Below are 22373 nucleotides of genomic sequence, written 5' to 3'. Positions count from 1 at the left end.
AGTTCCATGGCGCTTACTTCCAGGTACCCACAGGAGTGCACAGGAGCTGCAGGCGAGGGACCCTCGGAGCTGCCGCAGCTTGCTTGCTTGCTGTTGCAACTTTCTCTTTAATACAGAATTGTCTATCTATTGATCGATCGATCGATCGCAATTTGTACCCCCCTTTTTTCTCCAAGGAGCTCAAGGTGCACGGTTCTCCCTCTCCTCATTTACTACAACACGGCGGGGTCGTTTAGGCTAAGAGAAGACAGCCCAAGTGAGCTTCATGGCAGAGAAGGGATTGCCTGGTCTCCCAGGCAGGTGCCTAACCCTGCTCTCCACAGTCAGGGAATCTATTGCAACGTTCCAGATCTGCAACTGGAGGTCGCTAAACTCGCCGCCCCTGCAAAAGAAACGGGCTGGCAGCTTTGCAGCAGCCCCGGAGCCAAGTGGGCCAAAGGAGCCCCGCGGAGGGGTTGCAAAGATCAAACGCATCCGCGAAAAGCAGGCGCCGCCGGCTCCCTTTCCCTTGCAAACCCACCGGCTGGCGCGCGCAAGCTGAGCTCTCGGCTCGCGCGGGGAGAAGAGGAGGAGCCTCCGCGCCTCCCCCCCCCGGGCCGCCCTCGGCCCCGCCCCCTCTCTGAAGTCACCCCAGCAGCCCCTCGCCTTTCGCGCGAGGCCGGGGGGCGGGGCGGGCGCGCGGAGCATGGGGAGGCCGGAGCTGGCCTTAAGCTGCAGAGCGAGAGGCGGAGGCGGAGAGAGCGGGAAGCCCAGCACGCCCGGCCGGGGAAGGAGCCGCTACTCGCTGGAGTGCTCGCCGAGCTGACGGAGAGCCGGGATACCCTGGACAGCGCCTCGCCGCGCCGCCGCCTCCTCCTCGCCTTGCCGAGCGCGCCCCGCCGCCTTCCCGCCCAGAGACCCCCTTCGGCGGCGGCAACATGGTGAGTGAGGGAGTGAAGGGACCAGCCTATTTCTGGCGCGCCCGGAGCGGACAGCCGCGTTTCTCCCGCCGGGAGACGCTAAATCCCTCCGAGGAGGAGGAGGAGGAGGAGGAGGAGGAGGAGAGCGCGCTCTCTCTCTCGCGCGCACGCTCTCTCTCTCCCTCTTCAGCCATGAGGGCTGAGAAAGAAGCCAGGAGACCCCACGGACAGGAGCCGGGCTCTCTCCTCACAGGCGCCCACCCACAGCAGCGCCTTTCCCACCCCAACACCTGCCACAGCCTTCGCTTCTCTGTGCGCCCTCGCCCTCGCGCGCGCCATTCATGCTTTCCTCGGAGACGCTTAGCAAGCCAAGGATACACACACAACACCTCTCTCTCTGCCCACGTACACACACACGCAGGTGCACACATTCCCTTCATTCTCGTTCACACATGCTTCCCTGCCCTCAAACACACACCCTCCTCCTTATTCCTCTGCCTCATCCCCTCATTTTCTCCCACATCCTTACCCGCAGGCACTTTTTCTCACACCTGTACATGACATGCTGCCTCACGCTCCTATACCCCATTTCTCTCTCTCTCGTGCCCACTTTATCCTTTGTCTCATATCTAGCGCAATGCCATCATTTTTTTTTTTTACACCTCGAGCCTTTTCCTTGCACACAAATGCTTGTTCTCTGCAAGACAATGCACCTCGCGCAACATATGCACCGCATTTTCTTGATATGCACACTGTTCTTGTTAGCACACCCACACAGCCCTCACACAGGCAAACACCATCCATTTCTCTCACTGTATCTCATATATATATAGCGCTCTCTCGCTCTCTCTGTGTCTGTAGGCAACAAATGCTGTGCCCACATCACTTTATCCTCTCTTCCCCGCCCACACCTGACATCCCCAACTAATGTTTCCTCACACACAGACAGACACATGTTCTTATCTGCATACAGGTGTTTGTTTCTCAACACAGACAGATTCACAGTTGTTCATTTCTTTCTCTCAGACCCGTTAACAAAAGCACACTGAGGACCTCAAGGAAGCCATATTTTACATACTGGTTTCACCAACAGAAGACACTGAGCTCCCTCTTTCCCCTCCTTTTCTGCCCCACAGCTTGTTTTTTCAAAATGCACCCTATGAAGAATCAGGGTGCAGTTTTGGGTTGCTCTCTGTATATGAAGAGCTCCTCTACTCATGCACACACTTGCTTCCTATATGGTGCAATCTTATCCAAGTCTACTTGGAAGTAAGTGCCATTAAGTTCAATAGGACTTACTCTCTGATAAAGGGGTCTATAGGATTGCAGGCTTAAATAGCTGCCCTTGCAGATCTCCTGTCTTTGTGCAGACTTGAACAGAAAGCATTCATGGTGCCACTATAGTAAGGGTTAAAAGAAGAAGAAACTTTCCTTTTACCTAACTCTGTTGTAGAAATGGGTGAAGCAGTTAGTTTATACCACTCCATTGTCACAAACTAGCCCTAACATCAGCTTAGGCAAGCCTTGAAGAATTCTAGGAGGAATCCTTGGCTGCCAATAGTACTTCCAAATTACTCCTTCTCCACCTACCCTAGTAGTATGCAAATTAAAGATGAAAGGCCAGTTTAAAGGGACATAAAAAACCAAGGTAGACATGTAGGTTCCTAACCCCCCCACCATACATAGTGGGGCCATATTTTTATTGGAATCAATCAAAATATCACAAAAGCTCCACACTTTTTTGATGCTTTTGTTGGTCCCAATAAAAGTATTGCCCAACAGATTTTGCACTTTAAAAGGCTCCTTCCTTCCTGCTGCATATCCAAGTTATTTAGAAAATCCTGGGAAATTTGGATCTAGCTACTAGCTTTGGGAACAAATCCATCTGAATGTAACAAATGCATGTTAGAGAATTAGCATTCCAGCTTCACCACCATTATCCTTATTCAGTCGGGTTCTTCATGACCATATTTGGATTAGATCTTTTATGTGAGTGTTCAGATTGTATATGTATTCTGTTGTGGCAAAATTAAAAACTCATGTTAGGATAACAGCTCAGGGAATGTTTTCACCCTGTAAGACAAAACGAGGATAATGACATATATATTTTTGGTCAAATTTTGGGTCTTACTGTGTGAAAAGCCCTTAGTTACTATCTGGAAGATCGGTTACCAGACCAAAGGACCATTGTAGCCAGATGACAGGTATGTAGCCGTTCACCTCTGACAGTAACAAAGCTAAAATGGGATTTCTCTCCCCCCCCCCCCATCTATCTAAAAGAACACTAAGCTGTACATAATGAGAAAGAACTAATAAGTATTCCAAGACCTACAATACCTATTCTTGACAATTAGCTGAAAGCCATGTTAATGAATGTTGTAACAGTTTACAGTCACATCACAGAAAAACTGCAGTAAGAATGGAAGGAGAAAGGGTGTGTTTGTGATGAAATTCCAGTTGTATATAGCTTTATCCCTAATAGATTTCATGCCTTTCATAGAATGACATAAAACAAGAATCAGATAAGCTTTGGAAACCCCTTAAAGGTTATTGTATACATTTCTGGCTGTGCCAATTCCAAGAAACAAACCCAGTTCTGCACTGTTGATAGTTTTAAAAAGGTACTCTCCTGGGTTCAAATCTTTCTTAACTAAGGCAGGTTTTACAAGTGGGGAGCTAACAGATGAATGAAAAATGCAGTCTTACTGGGTGATTTTCGTGCGTGTAATTTTTTTAATTAAAAAACGCTGCCAAGCTTACACCTTTTGAAATGTAAGAGCATGAAATGTAAGGGTGATCCACAAAGGGGATCGTAAGCCTCATGTTAGTCCTGTTAGCTGGGCCTATCAGTCATCTCAATGAATATACAGATGAGAAAACGAAGGTTCAAGGTGGCTCAGTAGCTAACCCAATTATCAGTAATGTGTTCGTGTGTGTTTGTAGTTACACCATTGAGCCTGTGTCCCAGAGGATCACAAGGACTGCACTAATGATAAGATGAAGTTAATGATGTATGATATAATGAACAACCTAGCGCACATCAACTGGGAATCAGGTCACATATAGGTGTTACTGAGTTTTTATTCTAACACCAAACCTGAAACTTTTGGCTTGCACCAGTTACTCTGAACTCTCCATACACCCAAGTAGTTTTTGGGAAATTAGATTTTGGACAGCATAAATATATTCCATACTTGTGATTTATCCTGACAGTGTTTTATGTGTTTTATAGAATCATAGAGTTGGAAGGTAATATGTGCCAATCTCCTGCCCATGGAGGGAACTCGCTCCATCCAAAGCATATTCAGAAATGGCAGCATGGCTTTTTGTTTGCAGTTGGTTTTTTAAGTCAGTAACTTATCGGAGAAAATCAATGCAGGGAATGAGATGGACACACTTTTTACACAGAGACATGTGTAGTTGAACTACAATGAAATGACAAAGGAGACTCTTAGTGATCACTGTTATGTGATGGAAAGCAGCTTCCGAGGTTGCAAAGTTCTACAAACCTGGAAACACATACAAAAACAAATTCTCTTGGCCATCTTACATGCTGATCATAAACTCGTCATTTGGAAGCAAGTGCAATTTGTTGAAATGCCAGTGATGCCCACGGTCAAGGTGCCAGTATCTGTGTTTTATTTGGGAAATCGTTAGTTTGAAAGTTGCATACAGTTTCTGTAGTAAACATGTATTATTACACTGTATCTTTTGATATAGTCATGCAAAGTATTTGTGAGAATCGGGATACAATGTTTCGCCCCACTCAAGCATGAGAATCATTTTGAAAACATCAGGGTGTTTGTTTGTTTTGTTTTGCTGTTTATGGAATGTTGTTTAGTCGTTTAGTCGTGTCCGACTCTTCATGACCCCATGGACCAGAGCACGCCAGGCACTCCTGTCTTCCACTGCCTCCCGCAGTTTGGTCAAACTCATGTTGGTAGCTTCGAGAACACTGTCCAACCATCTCATCCTCTGTCATCCCCTTCTCCTTGTGCCCTCCATCTTTCCCAACATCAGGGTCTTTTCCAGGGAGTCTTCTCTTCTCATGAGGTGGCCAAAGTATTGGAGCCTCAGCTTCACGATCTGTCCTTCCAGTGAGCACTCAGGGCTGATTTCCTTAAGAATGGATAGGTTTGATCTTCTTGCAGTCCGTGGGACTCTCAAGAGTCTCCTCCAGCACCATAATTCAAAAGCATCAATTCTTCGGCAATCAGCCTTCTTTATGGTCCAGCTCTCACTTCCATACATACATCTATTATACATACATACATTCTATTATGGAATAGACCTCCCATATTAACCAGCATTCTCAGTCTCAGTTGCATGCTTATTCTGAGCCATGAGCCTGATTTTCCCCAGGATCTCCAGTTAAAACTGGATCATCTCAAGTAGACATGCATGGAAATACATTGGAAAGCCGCTACCAGTAAGAAGAGACCCTGCTGAGCCAGATGGAACAGTAGAGGCAATGGAGCAGATTTTGGAATTACTGGGGAGCTGCAGCGGGGAGGGGAGAGAATAGGCAGGAGAATCTCCATTTATGCAGATTGAATTGAATTTTCTTGTGCAGGCAGGCTGACACCAGTGGATGTCACCCCATATACTAGACTTCAGGAACCACCAATGTTTTCTGCAGCAATTGCAAACTGTGGAACACCCCAGGCATGCCATGAGCATTGCCTATCTCTGGCGAATCTGATGATAACTATCGGTATGCCTAGTGACAAAGGACCAATTCACACCACAAGTTTCCTCACCCCCACTGTGCAGAGATTCTTCACAGCTACATAGGATGGGGTGGCCAGATGTCCTTGTCTGGCTTTCAGGATTGTCCCCAGGACACACCAAGCCAGACACCCGATTGGCTCTATTTCATGCCTTCCCTGACTGCCTCTGCCTTGCTGGAATGTGACCTTGAACTGTGACAATGCCTCTTGCTTGCCTGGATAGCGAGAGAGTGGAGAAGCCTCTTAATTTTGTGTGCTTTTGCCTCCTGCATAAAGGTGAGAGTTGCATCCATTGCTCTGGCCCTGCTCACCACTGGCACAAGCATTGTGCGTGAAGGAATGCAACCCCCACACTGAAAAATGCTCCTCGCCCCAGCATAGCAACCTACCTTATACAAAGTCAAGCCATTCAACCATTTAGCTCAGTATTATCAAAAGTAACTAGCAATGAGTCTGTAGGGTTTCAGGTAGGCATTTTTCCCAGCCTTATCTGGAGATGCCAGGGATTGAACCTGGGACCTTTTGCATGCAAAGCAAATGCTCTTCCACTGAGCTACAGTCCTTCCCTTATGAACATACTGTCCTACAGCTAGAGCTTCATGTTACCTGGAATCTTCATGGAGTTCGGTTACTTCAGCAAGTGTCATAAACCAATGTCCTCTTTGCAATTATATAACAACTCCCCCCCCCTTTTTCATTTGGTCTGGCATAATATCTGGAGGTGTGGATAAATGATCTGTGGAGGCCTAAAACTTAGTTTAGGGACGCGGGTGGTGCTGTGGGTTAAACCACAGAGCCTAGGACTTGCCGATCAGAAGGTCGGCGGTTTGAATCCCTGTGACGGGGTAAGCTCCCATTGCTCAGTCCCTGCTCCTGCCAACCTAGCAGTTCGAAAGCATGTCAAAGTGCAAGTAGATAAATAGGTACCGCTCCGGCGGGAAGGTAAACGGCGTTTTGGTGCACTGCTCTGGTTCACCAGAAGCAGCTTAGTCATGGTGGCCACATGACCTGGAAGCTGTACGCCGCCTCCCTCGGCCAATAAAGCGAGATGAATGCCACAACCCCAGAGTCAGCCACGAGTGGACATCCATTAGGTTGGCAAGTGCTAGGCTCTGTGGTTTAACCCACAGCGCCACCTGCGTCCCTTGATGGTCAGGGGTACCTTGCCTTTTTAAAGCTTAGTTTGTGGGGGCACGCTCCCAGCTCCTTTTTATTTTGCAGATACATTGGCAAGATGAGAGGCTAGAGCCCTTGACAGTGTAGTGTGCCAAAATTAGGCACTGAACTGGATGCGACACTGGGGTGTATCAAAAAGGACAACCTCCTGGAGATGCGGGTATATCATCTGGTGTTGTCATGCATTAAATAATGTTGCAACAAACAAACAACCCAACACCCAACCATTTTGATTGCAGAGAATTCTTGTGCATCTCAAGAGGAACAACCCTGGTCTTGGAGATATATGACATTGGAAAGTACAAAGCTTTTTTAATGGTACAGTGGTACCTCGGGTTACAGACGCTTCAGGTTACAGACGCTTCAGGTTACAGACTCCGCTAACCCAGAAATAATACCTTGGGTTAGGAACTTTGCTTCAGGAGGAGAACAGAAATCGCACGGCAGCAGTGGGAGGCCCCATTAGCTAAAGTGGTACCTCAGGTTAAGAACAGTTTCAGGTTAAGAACGGACCTCCAGAACGAATTAAGTTCTTAACCTGAGGTACCATTGTACAATTGTGTTCCTCATTACCACTGATTATGCAGCTCTGTTTCAACCCTTCATGGGAACTAGGAATAAGGAACTGGGAACTACTAACCAACATCAGCCTTATTCCTGATGAAAAGTTATGGAGAACATGAAGGTTTGCTCAATATTTTGTGACACTTTGATTGGTTCCAATAAAGGTATTACCCTGCCCTGCCCTGATCCCCCCCCACCTATGGATCTGGATCAATGATATGGAGACATCAACATTCATGATACTTTGCAAGAGGACAGGCCCCTCCCCAAGGAGCATACAGTCTAAAATTCAACACAGGAAAAGGCAACAGTAGAAGAGGAGAGGAGTGAAGGCAGGGGTGAACAGGAGTAGAATGTGCAATTATTTCAGTTATATGTACTTAGGATTAGTTATAGGTTTAGGCTCTTATTTTGGAAAACCATACAACTTGTGCCAGGGGCTTGTGCTGCACTTAAATAAATAAATTAGTGTTGCTAAATTGTGGATTGCAGCACTCATATTGAACTATCTGGAAAAGGCTTCAGGTATTTGATTTTTCACTGACATTTCCCCCTGTAAAAAGAATGTCTCTGCATTGATTTGCAGCCAGCACAATCCAGTGGATTATTGGCCTTTGATCTAGGAGATTTGGGTCCAAGTTCCGCTTCCTCCTCCGCTGGTTGACTCGTGATAAAATTTGTTGGCTTCAACTTCCCCATCACCAAAATGGGAATAACAGAATTCCATTGGATGGGGATAGTTGCTAGCATGATGAAGCATGGAAAGCTTTGTGCAACATCAGTGATTAAATTTATAAAAGGGGGGGGGGAGCAATCTTGCATTCTCTGTTACCTGTTCCTTCCCTTACCCACCCCTTTCAACAGTCTTCCCTGGGCTAGTTTTTTTATTTATACAATAGCCTATGTAATTGTACTTGCAAATCTAGGCTTAAGTAACCTAACTGGGGCCCACTTAGTTTTAATTTAAGAGAGGGTTATTTTCCAGTATTCATTTCATCCACTCAAGTGGCACTGGGTATCTGATTCTGCAGCTTCCACTGCCTTCTTCACACATGCATTATTCCCAGCCAGTATTAAGAAAAAAGAATCCCCAGCAATCTCTGCTGCAAACTCTGAACAGAATCCTTCCAAAAAGCATCATACTGGCAGCGAGTGAATGACTGGCACAAACCTCCAAAAGGGGGTGGGGAAAATACTGTTTCAAGGAATTGGCATTCTTTTCATCAGAGTACAAGTTCCAAATAATGGCATCCACACCACATTTGCTTTCCAGTTACTTGTTATGTAATGGCTTGCTTTGGTTAGTTGGGTAGGAAGTCGAATAAATTATATTGCGACAGTGTCTTTAATAAGCATTGGCTGGTACAAAGGGACATGTTATTTAGCTCTGTTCTGAGCCAGGGGTGGTAGTTTAGAGGTTGGAAAAGACAGCCAGGTATAATTCTGACTGCGTTTACTCCACTACAACCCCATTGATTTTACTAGATCGCAGCAAGAATTGTAACCTTGGGCAGTAGCTCACAATTCATGAATTAAAGTCAATGGGACATCTATGTGAAACTTTGGACCTCTAATGCTTACTGACATTTAAATTTTTAACATTCACTCTCGTAACTAATTATTTCAGAGTGATTCCATTAAAGTTGACAGAGCTCCTCCTCAGACACATAAAAGGAGTCTTGATAGATGTGCGTCTTAATGCATGACACATCGATGGAAGACCATAACATGGTGTCAGAAGTCATGTTGTAAATTTACAGATTCCTAACCAGACAAGGAAAATGACACTGTTCCCTGCACCAGAAGTCTTCAGCTGTAATAATCCTGCACCCTGGAAGAAATAGAAGAAAATATTTGCTTGCTTTTGCCTGGCCTCAGAGGAATAGTGCACATAAAGCTCATCACTTTATGTTATGGGGAAAGAAGCCAACAATGGCTGCTATTCATGTAAACTTTTCTCACAGTAAACCAATTGGATTCAACTGGCTGATTTCAGTGGGTATAGTCTGAGTATGGCTAACATTGAATATCGCCCAATGTTTGCAATTCCTTTATCTTTGCTGAAGAGGGCAACAAGCACAACCGTAGCCAGATTAGATACCTATTTCACTCCCAAGAGGACTGTAGCTTATGAGAAGTCTGATGTCGAAGACTAGTCAAATCCCTGAGTCATTTGTTAGGGCTTTGTCTGAACAAGACTGAATTTACTGTTACAAAACAGAAGACCGCTGGTAGAGATAGATTGGTGGCTGTAATTCTAGAAAAGGTCTCTCCAATCTTTTGCCCTCCATCAGTTATGAACCACAGTTCCCACCATTCCTGACTATGGGCCATGCTTGATGGGGCCGGTGGGTACTGTAGAAGTGGTATTCGGCATTGGGACTGGTAGGGGAGAAAGCAGGGATGCCAACTGTAGGAAGAATCAGAGCCAATTGCAAGCAAAACCTACTAATGCTAGTTTGGTCTCCATCCTCCTCCCTGTTGAGTTCCACAAGAGCAACATCAAGACTGAGGAAGGGCAAGTGGACAGCCAGTGCCCCCCCCCCCCGGGCTGGTTGTGAGAAGGTGGGGGCTGGCTGAAGGCAGAGTGAGGTTGGTTGGGCACTGCCCCGTTCACACCAATGCACCAGTCTCCACTGCACTGTAGACCCAAACATCTGGAAAGCACTAGGCTGGGGAAGGCTTTTCTGCAGAAAGGGTTCCTGAAAGAATGTAGCTAATAGAAGACTCAGTCCTTCATCAAGCCATGGGGATAAGCAAGGGAATCAGAGTACATAAAAAACTCAGAGCAGGATAGGAAAGATAACTTTGGAGCAACTTGGAGAAGGTAACCTTTAGTCCACAAAACTTGAGAAGAAGACTTGGTGGTCATTTTGGAAAAGAGTAGATTCATACTGGAAGTCCAAGAAAAAGCAATCCTGCCATTTTAAAAGCATTCTGCAACACAAAGATACCCTTTCAAACAGCATGCACGAGTTGTGGAAGAATTCACAGAGGAGTTTGCCCCAGTGATGGGAGTGCACATTTCAGGATGTGCTCCAAAATAGGTTATTTTGCTGTGTTCAAAAGTGACCACAGTAATGGATGTCTTATTCTTCTTAGGTTCCATTTTTGTAAAGACAGTAACCCTTCCTGAAGAATATATTTGGGACAATCATCATTCCAAAAGTGATTTATGAGCTGATGCCACAGCAATTTAAGAGGGATGACCTACAGAAGATTCCAGAGCACCCCACCCCATATTTACATAAAGCAGAAATCATTTTACACAGATGCCACTTTTTATGCTTTACGACACAAACAAGCTACAAAGAGAAGCAGATTTTGTTCACTGAGTATGCAATAGTCATAACCTGGATAATCTCAGTCATGGAGAAGCTCCAAGTATGAGACTACTGAAAACAGTAGGGGGTGGGGGCGGAGATATATTTGGGGACACTGGTCTACTTAAAGGAGATCCTGTGGACATTGCTTTAAGATCTGATACCAAACCATATAAGATACAAACACCCTGAAAGGTAGAAGTGGAGCTGGAACAGATGAAGGAGCATAACATAATGAAGGAGATTATGTTAAGTTTTCAGGAAGCATGCCTCCCAAGCAGTCTGGAAGGTTACTGTTGGAATTGGGGATGTGGAAGCTAATGTACGCATGCAGTGCTTAATGCATGGCCTTCTGGTTTCTGAAGCACTTGGCTTATTTGGAATATGACATCTTAGCCAAATGTTTAAATGAGTAAGCAGGGGAATAATTGCATTTCCATCTAGAGCAAGCTCTTTAAGGTGGCAATACTGCATGGTACAGTAAAGGGGATGTGTGGTAGAAAATCCTTTATGACCCTGCCTAGCAGCAAAAGGAGGAGGAGCCCCTGTTACATTAATCCCAGTCTTGGGGACACAGTGTTACATTGCAGGCAGCTGGGACAGCAACCAAGAAACCTCCTTCTTAAACATAGAGCCGCCTTTGTCTCAAGGCTAGACAGGGAGCTGTTGTAAAACTGAAGGCATTCTCTCTCCCTCTCTCTTTCTATTTAAAAAGTTCAATTGCTGAACTAGCATAGATATCCTGTGCACAAGCTGTGCGCCCGGTGTCTGAAATGTGTTAAAATGAAAGATGTGAAAAAGATCCTCAGTGGGGTAAAATTACTCCCACCCTGTTTCTATTCTCCTGCAGTAATCCAAAAAGCGTTTCAAATAGCAAGATAATCTCATTCTATTTCAGATAGTTTATCAATGGCATAAATAACACTAACTCATTCTTATGCCTCCGTTCAACAGAAAGCTATCAAAATTGGTATCATCATCATTTGGAATTAACAGAAATGTATGGACAGTATGACTTTGACATACTCGTTCAAAACTTTTTCTATACAGTTGTACCTCGGGTTAAGTACTTAATTCATTCCGGAGGTCTGTTTTTAACCTGAAACTGTTCTTAACCTGAAGCACCACTTTAGCTAATGGGGCCTCCTGCTGCTGCCGTGCCACCAGAGCACGATTTCTGTTCTCATCCTGAAGCAAAGTTCTTAACCCGAGGTACTATTTCTGGGTTAGCGGAGTCTGTAACCTGAAGTGTATGTAACCTGAAGTGTATGTAACCTGAAGCGTATGTAACCTGAGGTACCACTGTAATTTTTTTGCAATGTCTAACTAATAACTAACTAACTAATAAAACACATGCATTATTTATGTAGCATTTTAGAGTGCTGAATTGCACCCATGCATTCTTCCGGTAATCCTTACAGCAACCCTACAAGAGAAGACAATATCATCATCTCCATATTGTAAGATGGTGGGTGACATAAAGGGGCTTGCTTAAGCCTCGATCACTTAATGAGTATGTGACTGAGAAAAGATTTCAGCTAAACACTTCCTGGATCATGGCCTGTACGCTTAAGCCCTAGAGTGCGCCATCCCTATTCAGACATCGATCTGTGTACAAATGAATGTGTGGAGTGAGAGATTTGGGATCCAATGCTGGCCAACAAGTCTCATCATGTGCACATAATCTATACCAGTGTACAGAATTTTGATTCCCCGCTCTGTTGTAGATCTTGCCTGCTTTCCCCTCTTCTCCTCGACCTTCTCCTTCTGTACTTCCTTTTCCCTTTTAGACATTTTCAAAAAAATAAGCATATGTACACATAAACATACAAACGGAACCTATATGGAGCATAGTCAGCATAAGAAACAAAGAGATGCAGTTACATATTGCTGTTTTGATTTCCCGTTTAGAGGACCCTTGCTGCCTTTTATTCCTGCAGCATTTGTAAACAAAGTATTCACTTTTACTAAAGTGTGCTGAGTTGCATCACTATCTTGAGTGATATATTTAATGAATGAAGTGTGAGTGTATGATTAAAGTGTTTTATATTTTGTTGCAAATGGTCGTGCCCCTCTCGATATTGCATGTAATGAGAGGCAGGATATGAACCTTATAAATAAAATAAAATAATAAATAATAGATGTGGCCATTAGGCTGCACTTCTTGAAAGTAAGTCCCACTGAACTCCACAGGGCTTACTTCCAAGTAGACACACATAGGCTTGCATGGTTAAAGAGCAGACTTTCCTAAGGTCCAAATCCAGCTAATCTGATTAGCGATGTTTACCGCTCCTAAATGGATAATTACCCTGCATCACATTGACTGGATTATTTTTCTCATACCCCCCCGGCGCTCCTTTTCAGTTTTCATAAAATGGAAACATTTTAAAGCATTGTTTCTACCATTAGCCAACTCAGTGTTGTCATTCAGCCTGGCTGCTTAGAAATACTTGGTTACACTTGTATGAGTAAATATAGACTGCAATGGAAAGTGCAGAAATTGATACTAATTTAGATAAGCATACCTGATCTGCTATTAAATTTGAATGCATGGAACTGAACCTGAGCAGTAAAAGTTAGCAAACTATTTTCCATCCGTAAAGATTGCCAGGTCTATTGAAGCTACTCAGGCAACCATCTAACCACAAGATAGCCACAGTATGCGGAATCCAGTATGCGGAAGCCCAGTGCAATATAAATCTATGACCAAGCATGGGATTTATATTACAGCACCCATTGGGATGCTTACCTCTAACCTAACCCCACCGATGCTTCCCCAAACATGCTGAAAGCTGAATACTGTGTGTGGTAATGCCTCACTACAGACTGGCAGTCATCACAAGCATGCATGCCAAGTGTATGTGCTGAAGTTTCCACATGCCTGCTGGTTGTGTGAATGTGTCCTGGCTGTAGCATAATAGTTTTGTTCTTTGTGCCAGAGATTTTACATTCACTTGCACTATTAGCTAGGAGATACGCCAAAGGCACCATAATTTCCTAAACATCCAGTGCCTAAACATATGCACTAATGTGCATTTGTCTATGTCAGCAACATAACATGCACCAGCCTACTCTTTTAATATTTTGTTATTCTAGCTGCACAGATGTACGCATACATTATTTCCTTGCAAAACTGATACGATATCAAAATCCATAAAACTATCCAAAAAGCAACTAGCAATCAATTGACTGCTCAGTTTTTCTGATCGTCAGATAATTGTAAAATATTTTAAGAATGATGCTGTGTAGATGTGGGTCAATTAATTTTTACTTAATTATGGTTCCATTTGTCAATAAGGGCAACATGTCTCATAGCCTGCAGCACTCGGGGATAAACCTAGCAGCACAGCAAGACTTCTCCCACCATGGCCCGCTGCTATAACTGTAGGAATCACCAAACAAGATCACAAGCAGTCTTCAGGTCATTGCCTAGTGGATGGAACAGAGCCAGGGAATTATTTTCAGCCTAAGGGCTTTGCTCCCTCGTAGGCAGGGCTCGCCCAAACATTTCGTCACCTGAGGCAAACCACAAAACAGTGGCCCCCTTCCCACCAGGGATGAAGGGGTGAGGGAAGATGTTCATCAGGAACAAGGGGCAATAAAGATTTACAATGGAACCTGCTGCCCTTGTGAATCCTGCCACCTGAGGCAATCTCCACAACTTGCCTCATGGGTGGGCTGGCCCTGGTTGTAGGCAGTTTTTCAGGGGCTTCTTTCTTGAGACTGGTGGGCAGGGCCAGAAGGAAAAGTAACCAGAGCAATTAATGCAACCTTTCCTTGTATAGTAGGCTGCACTGCAGTCACACCAAAGCCAGAGGTTTCTATATGCACATTCCTCCAGCCAGGCAAGCAAGAAGCACATTATTACAATTAAGCAGTACCTTCCAGTCATGGAAGAGCACTCAGGGAGGGTGCTGAGCAGGGCCAGTGAGTGGTATGTGGCTTGGAGAGAATCTTGAGCATCAGAGAGGACTGCTGTTTGGCCCCTAGGTCTACACTCCTGGTGTAGTTTATGGGGCTAGGATGAAGAAGACCCAGTTCCAAATTTCTCCCTAAACCATGAAGCTCATTAGGTGACACTATATAAAATGGTGTTTATGGAAGACAGTCTTACTTGGCTACGCGTGACCGCCAAAGGAGAAGAAGAAGATAGAAATATATGCCTTACAAACAGCTGGAGATAAATCTTTACTTGTCATGCTGGCCCCAGTTGAACAACAAGTATTATTTACATATGCATTCATGAATGGAATGCATTTCTCTCCCTTGAGCTCAAGAGAGAATTTAGTCCTTTTTTGCTTTCAAAACTCCTTCATAGCAATGCATTAGTAAAGGTAAAGGGACCCCTGACCATTAGGTCCAGTCGTGACCGACTCTGGGGTTGTGGCACTCAACTTGCTTTATTGGCCGAGGGAGCCGGCATTTGTCCACAGACAGCTTCCGGGTCATGTGGTGAACCAGAACAGCACATGGAAACGCCGTTTACCTTCCTGCCGGAGCGGTACCTATTTATCTACTTGCACTTCGTGCTTTCGAACTGCTAGGTTGGCAGGAGCTGGGACCGAACAACGGGAGCTCACCCTGTTGCAGGGATTTGAACTGCTGACCTTCTGATCGGCAAGTCCTAGGCTCTGTGGTTTAACCCACAGCGCCACCCGCGTCCCTAATGCATACGTGTCAGAGCTGCTTCCAGATCCTAGCTCACAGAGGATACGCTAGCCAGCAATCACTTTGTAAAAGTCTTTATTGAGTTACAGTTTCCATTCTCCAGCTGCTGCGCGCAGCTCTACGTCTTATGGGTTAGACCGGCGAAGCTCTGTCTGGGTCCCCGCCTCCTGTACACCAACTTAATATCCTAGCCTTACTCCACCTTTTCCGCCTGACCGTTCTTCTCTGGGTCCCTCTGCCCCCCGTGGTCTCTTCCTTCCGGGACTCTTCTGACGCTGACCCCCCGGACCCTTCTGTCTCCTTGCGCCGGGCTTTAGGACCTGGCTCCCTTTCCGGGCTGCTTACTGCGCCACCTTCCTGTGTATTTGAACTTGGCGTGCGCGCCCAACCTTCCACTTTCCGTCTGACCGTTTCTTCGCTCCCCGATGGAGGTGTGGCCACTCCTGACTCGTGTCCTCCCTCCTGTTGTGAGCTGCCAGCGCTTGATACCTGACTCCCTTCCTCTCCCCTGCTCTCTGTTGGTGACGCTGGTCCCGATTTCCAACTGCTCCCCTCTGAGCCCCCTCTGGCCCTTTCCTCCTGGGGTGTCCCCCTAGGCTCCCCCCTTGCCCTGGCCACTGGTGCTCCTTTCTGTGAATCTTCTGATTCACTGGAAAGACTCGGAGATCTCGGGTCGTCGTCATCACTCATCCTTTCTTCTGCCTCCTCCCCCTCGCTCTCTGTTTCCTCCCTTGCCCTTGCCTCTGCTCCTGAACCCCTGACAATACGTTATTCACCCATTAACTTGCCTGTCCTCACAGTGTTCTCCAGACAGCATCCCCACAACTCTCACATTCACAGTTAAAGATAGAACTAACTAAATAACCAGCCAACTGCCACCTCCTTTCCCCAATACCATTTTGTGTGTGTGTGAAATACATTTCCGCTACAAATACACTACAAATAACTAACAATGCTGAGCAAATCACACACATTCCTTGCCTAAAGAGAGGGCAATTTGTGAAGATGAATGGCAAATATGCATGCTGGTCTAAGCTCCTTGCAGAAAGTGCGGGGTGAAAGTGTGATAAAATAATGTATTCTATTTTAAAACCCATCATTTCATGGTAGCTGCCATCTAACTTGTTTTTTGTAGCTAGCGTAAGCCTCAAACTTGTTGGTAGATTTCTTTGATGTTGCACTCAAGTAGAAAGCCAACATTTTAAATTCTAAGAGTAAACAATAGAAGTGAATTATTTATTTACGCATTTACTTATTATACAAATTTATAGCTTGCTTATAAGATAATATTCAGCAGTGAACAACATAAAATCTCATGAAACAATATTTGTTCAATATGTAAAAAACAATACACGTAGTTTTAACTATGCACTGTGTGAAGAAGTACCCTAATTCCTTTTATTTATCTGGAACCTTCCAACATTCCATTTCATGGGATGCCCACAAGAGAGGGAGAAACACTTTTTTCTCTATCCACTTTCCCCAGGCCATTCATCAGTTGCAAATTTCTGTTATGTCACCCTTTCTCTCAATGGAAAAAGTCAAAAATTCTGGAACCTTTCCTCATAGCAAAGTCACTCCATTTCCTTGATCATTTTGGTTGCTTGTTTCTGAATCTTTTCCAACTCTGCAATACCCATTTTGAGGTGAGGTGAGCTAAAACCAGCCTCCCCCAGTCTGATGCCTTTAAGGCGTTAAGACCAGTGGTGAAGCTGCATGCTCTGGCACCCCGGGGACATGGCATGCCACCTGCGGGGGCGTGGCATGCGTCCTGGGGTATGTGGCATGCTGCCTGTGGGGGTGTGGCATGTGTCCCAGGGGTGTGACGTGTCACCCACAGGGGCATGGCATGTGTCCTGGGGGCATGACACACTGCTTGTGGGGGCTTGGCACCCAGCGCTGTGGGGGAAAATCCACCAAGTGTGTCCAGGGGGGACAGGCGCAATGGTAGTCCCCTCCCCCGATGGTGTTGGGGGCGGTGCGCTCCCCCGTTCCTCCGCCAGTGGTTAAGACTCCCATCAGCCTCAGCCCTCATGTCTGCAGCTGATGAAAATTGCAGTCCAAAACATCTGGAGGGCACTGGATTGGGAAAGAAGGCTTCTTCAGATACTCTCCCCAGATAAATCTTCCTTAATTACAAATTAAGCTGATGTTCCACTATGAAGTAGGTAGAATAGAATAGGATTACTTTTAAATGGATTGCACTAATCTCCTTTCCGGGCCAGGCTCATTTTGCAGCGTTAAGAGCAGGGAGATTCCAGAGCTGCAAACATCATATTTTCTTTATTTGGCCAGATTTTATGTGTGATACATATGTTTGCAACACTTCATTATAACAGGGTTGTTTTCCTTTTTTAAAAAAAGACCGTAAAATAACCGTGGAATGGGTACTAGGCAATCGTCTAATAAATGCTAGGATCATAGAATTGTAGAGTTGTCAGGGATTCCCAGACTCATCCAGTCCAATCCCTTGCAATGCAGGAATTCTGCACACAGACACACTGACCACAGAGATGACTTACTTAGTACAAAGGGTACACACAAACCCCTTTTTGTGTTTTTATTTATTTTGAAGGAAAGGCTTTAGTGCTGGGACTCTGGGCTCAAAGATACCAGCGTGTTTGCTTTTTCTTCTTTGCTAAAAGATTTTGATCAATGTCACTTCATTTCAGTCTTTCCAGTTAGAGATGGTGTATGGAATGCTTTTTGTGAAATACCTGGTATCTGTGGATATCCCCTCAGTGCCACCTTCCACTCAAGGTTTCCAGGTGCATTCCCACCATTAATAAAACACTGGATTAGGATATTCTACTAGTTGATTCATAAGTTTCACCATCTGAGCAGGAACAAGAGTCAACAAAACTAAGCAAATATGCACTAAGGGAAAAGAACGAACGAGCATTTTTCTTTTTCTTTTGCTCAAACTTAAATTAGAGTCTTGCAATTAAATTCCGGATTTGGAAGCAGAATAGAATCAGGATGCAAATATGCACTCTTAATAGCAGGCATACAGAGGAAATAAGCTTATAGACTCACTTGCTTTTGGGTCCCTTTCTCCCAAACAGGTCCAGGGATGGTCAGTATCCATAGAAGCCTACCCTTTCACACTCAGCAAGAAGGCTGGCCACAAGTTCCCAATTTACAAAATTGCAATGTGCAGAATGTTAGCCGCTCTTCCTTCCTCTGAAGCAATATTATTGTAATAATAATAGGCATATGAAGCTATTAATCTAGTGGACCTTGCCCCATTTTGGTTAGAAGAACACTATTCAGTGTGGGATTTTAATTTATTCCTCTTGACTCAGATCAGTTCTCTTTAAAAACCACTGTATTTTGAAAAAACACAGTTGGGAGTTTGGAAATGGGTTATACAAGAAAGGGAGCCAGAAGTAATCTGTCAAAGTTAACAAGTACCTCCTTTGTTAGAGAGATTGGCAGATTGCTCCCAATAGCAGGATCTTCTTGAGTCTTCTGAATGGTTAGGACAGTGATGGTGAACCTTTAAGAGATCAAGTGCCCAAACTGCAACCCAAAACCCACTTATTTATCGCAAAGTGCCAACACAGCAATTTAACCCCTTATATCTCATTTTTTCTGTGTTTCACGTTTCTTCTTGATGACTGCTGTTGTAATAAATAATAATTCATAAAAGTTATTGCATTACATTCTTCATTAAATTATCCTTCCATTGATATATAATTTTGTAGTATAACTCAGCACTTTTTTCTAAATAAATGTTTAGGGGTACAGTGGTACCCGGGTTAAGAACTGAATTCGTTCTGGAGGTCCGTTCTTAACCTGAAATGGTTCTTAACCTGAGGTACTACTTTAGCTAATGGGGCCTCCCACTGCCACTGCCACCGCGCCGCTGCCATGCGATTTCTGTTCTGTTCTGTTCTGTTCTCATTCTGAAACAAAGTTCTTAACCCGAGGTACTATTTCTGGGTTAGTGGAGTCTGTAACCTGAAGCGTCTGTAACCTGAAGCATCTGTAACCCGAGGTACCACTGTACTCTCATTTTGACTCACCACGGCAGCGGGGGGGGGGGGATAAATACAGTTCAAATTGGGAAAAATAAATACAGTGGTTCCTCAGTTTTTGAACAGCTTAGTTCTCAAACTGCTTGGAACCTGAATACTTCAAACCCGGAAATGAGTGTTCCGGTTTTGGAACTTTTTTCAGAAGCCGAACGTGCTCTATTCTGAGTATAACTTCCGTTTTGAGTGCCACACTTCTGTTACACGAGCAGGCAAGGGATGTTGCTGCCACCCCCTCCCCAGCCTACTCCTTCAAGCAGGCAAGTAGGAGTGGGATTGGGCTACTCTGCTAGGCAGCGTTGCTGCTTGCATGGGAACAGGAGCTGGATCCCGGCTGCTCAGCTGGGGAGATGCAGGCTCCGTCACAATGTCCATTGAGGGTTCATGGCTGTACTCCCCTCAAGGGAGAAGTTTAAAGGAGTCCCCACCTCCGCATCAGATCCCCTGCAACCCCTTGAAGGCAGTCAGGCTGAATAGTTGCTGGGGTTGGGGTAGGTGGAGGCAGCCCGGAAGCTGCATCTGAGAGTCTCTGCACCACCTGAAGGCAGCCAGGCGCTTCTCAACTGAGCAGCCCAATCCCACTCCTACTTGCGTGCAAGCAGGAGTGGAGGCGGGAATCTGTCAGCACCAGTGGCGTAGCGTGGGTTGTCAGCACCCGGGGCAAGGCAAGTAATTTGCGCCCCCTAACCCGTGGATTTGCACCCCCTAACCCTAACCCCCAGATGTTGCGCCCAGTGCGGCCGGCCCCCCTGCACCCCCCACGCTATGCCACTGGTTAGCACGAAGCCTTCATTCCACTTCTGAGAGATCCCTGCCTCCCCTCCTGCTAGCATGCAAGCCCTCCTCTCCTCTCCTCCCTCCCCCACCCCCAGCACAGAAGCTACAGCCCTGCATGGGTGCCCACAGAGAGGCCTCTGAGTGCCCTTTCTGGTACACATGCCATAGGTTTGCCACCACTGGGCTAGGAGATACCTGAAACAGGGCCTGACTTTCTCCCCCAACTCCTAGGTAAAGATTATGTCATCTATGTCTGTATATAGGAAAACACAGACCACAGTTTTGGAGTGCGGAAGAAGTTACAAGAGGAGCCTTCACACATTACATTCAACATCTGTGCAGTCTGTGTCCCTCTGTACACAATAGTCCAGGAGTACAGTGGTACCTCGGGTTACAAACGCTTCAGCTTACAGACTCCGCTAACCCGGAAGTAGTACCTTAGGTTAGGAACCTTACCTCAGGATGAGAACAGAAATCGTGCGGCGGCAGCAGCAGCAGCGGGAGGCCCCATTAGCTAAAGTGGTACCCCAGGTTAAGAACAGTTTCAGGTTAAGAATGGACCTCTGGAACGAATGAAGTCTTAACCAGAGGTACCACTGTACAAATCAAGAAGTGTTACACTCTTGTAAATGTGTAGAAACAAGTTGCGTTCAGTGTAACCCTAGAAAAAGCTGTGTTTGGGGGCTCGTTAAGCTAACAGCATTTAGGGCGCCATCTCTGTCTGGGGAAACGGATTTGGCCCTCTGTTTGACTGCTTAAGCTGGGGCTCAACCTGCATATTTGTAATTAAACACAAATATTAGAAAACTCCATAAGCCTCCAAAGTTAAATTAGACCTGGGCAGCAAGCAGGCATCAGGTGAAACAATGAGGGAACAGCAGTGAGGAATTGAAGGATAGATCTCCTTGTGAACAGCCTGCCCTCCCTAAGTTAACCTGCTTCCTGCCCCCCTGGGTGATAGATGAAGTCAGATTCAGCTGCCAGTCTGGTCAGCATTTCTCTGTGGAATGGGGTGGTGCCACTATGTTGCTCCTCAGCTCGGGCAACTAAATTTCTTGGGCTGGTCCTATCTCCCAACATTGCTGTTCTATTAGTGATATGGCCATTAGGGTTTAATTACACCCATTTGTATGTAACATGTAGACTGACCATCATGCACAGCAGATGGCCAGAAGGTGTCAGACAGCAGAGTTGGGGAGTTTTTCAAGAGAAAATGCACACGTCCTACTTTTTTGAGCTCTGATTAATCACTAACGTGGAACATCATAACTCCACTTTGTTGTATTCAGCTTAAATAGCATAACTGAATATGGTTCCCCTTTGGGTTCAGGGAGAGTTGAGAAACAGAAGCACTGTGTAAAAACCTAGACAGAAAGTGGTTAGCTTTTAAAAAAAAAAAACAGTTTAAGAAAAGCTTTTAGAGTACAAACAAATTGAGAAGCACTGAATAGCTTGATCTTAATTGCATGTGACACATTTTGAGTTAGAAAAGCAAACTTTAAAAAAACCCCACATCCTTCTTACGTGATCCTGTCTCTTTTTTCTCCCCTCATATCTCAGGAGATATTATATGCTCAGTCATGTGGGAAATAGTTCTGCTGTTACATAACTTTTCCTTCCAATGTGTATAAAATAAAAACTCTATATAGTAAGTCTTCATCTCTGAGATTGAGGAAATGACCTGACTATTCCAGAATGGAGGACACATCTCCCTGCACCTTACTTATACTAAGATTAATGTTTTCGGTTCTCTGAGAGCTGGTCTAGATGGAGGAGGGAACTTTTCAGTGAGAGATTTTGCCATGGTGGAATACTGCCAGATCATATAACGCTTTTTCACACATGCACACCTGTCATTTGATAACTGTGCCATCAAGTGACAACTTGCATGTGTGTGTGAATAGACCATCACGGATCTGAAGCCATACCACATATAGAACATTATTGTGATCCTGTGTCACTTTAAATGCAATATTTTCAGATGGAGTTGGATCACACATTCAGCACCAGCTGCATCAAGTGCTGTTGAGTAATCAAATAATGGGAAATAAAGTAATAATTCATAAGATAGCTGCAATCCTTACAGCAACATCACAGAATGAATCAAAATTGTTAGTATTCCCCATATTGTAGAAAGGCTGAGACAGAGAGAGCAGCTTGTCTAAGGGCACCTAATGAGTTCATGGAAAGGTGAGAAAT

At 45.1% G+C, this 22373-nt stretch overlaps 1 protein-coding gene across 1 annotated transcript in view; it reads left to right on the top strand.

Moving 5' to 3' along the window:
• Positions 1-656: 656 nt before the first annotated feature.
• ELOVL2 (ELOVL fatty acid elongase 2) overlaps positions 657-22373 on the top strand; it is a 59147-nt gene continuing 37430 nt past the window's right edge. The window contains exon 1 of the mRNA XM_082234648.1: positions 657-920. Coding sequence (XP_082090774.1) covers positions 918-920 — 3 coding nt within the window. The 5' untranslated portion in view covers positions 657-917. The remainder of the gene's footprint in view (positions 921-22373) is intronic.

The sequence above is a fragment of the Podarcis vaucheri genome (genome assembly GCF_965113315.1).
Source record: "Podarcis vaucheri genome assembly, chromosome: 8".
Taxonomy (NCBI): Eukaryota; Metazoa; Chordata; class Lepidosauria; order Squamata; family Lacertidae; genus Podarcis; species Podarcis vaucheri.
Note: the sequence above shows the minus strand (reverse complement) of the source record. Positions and strands in the feature narration are given on the sequence as shown.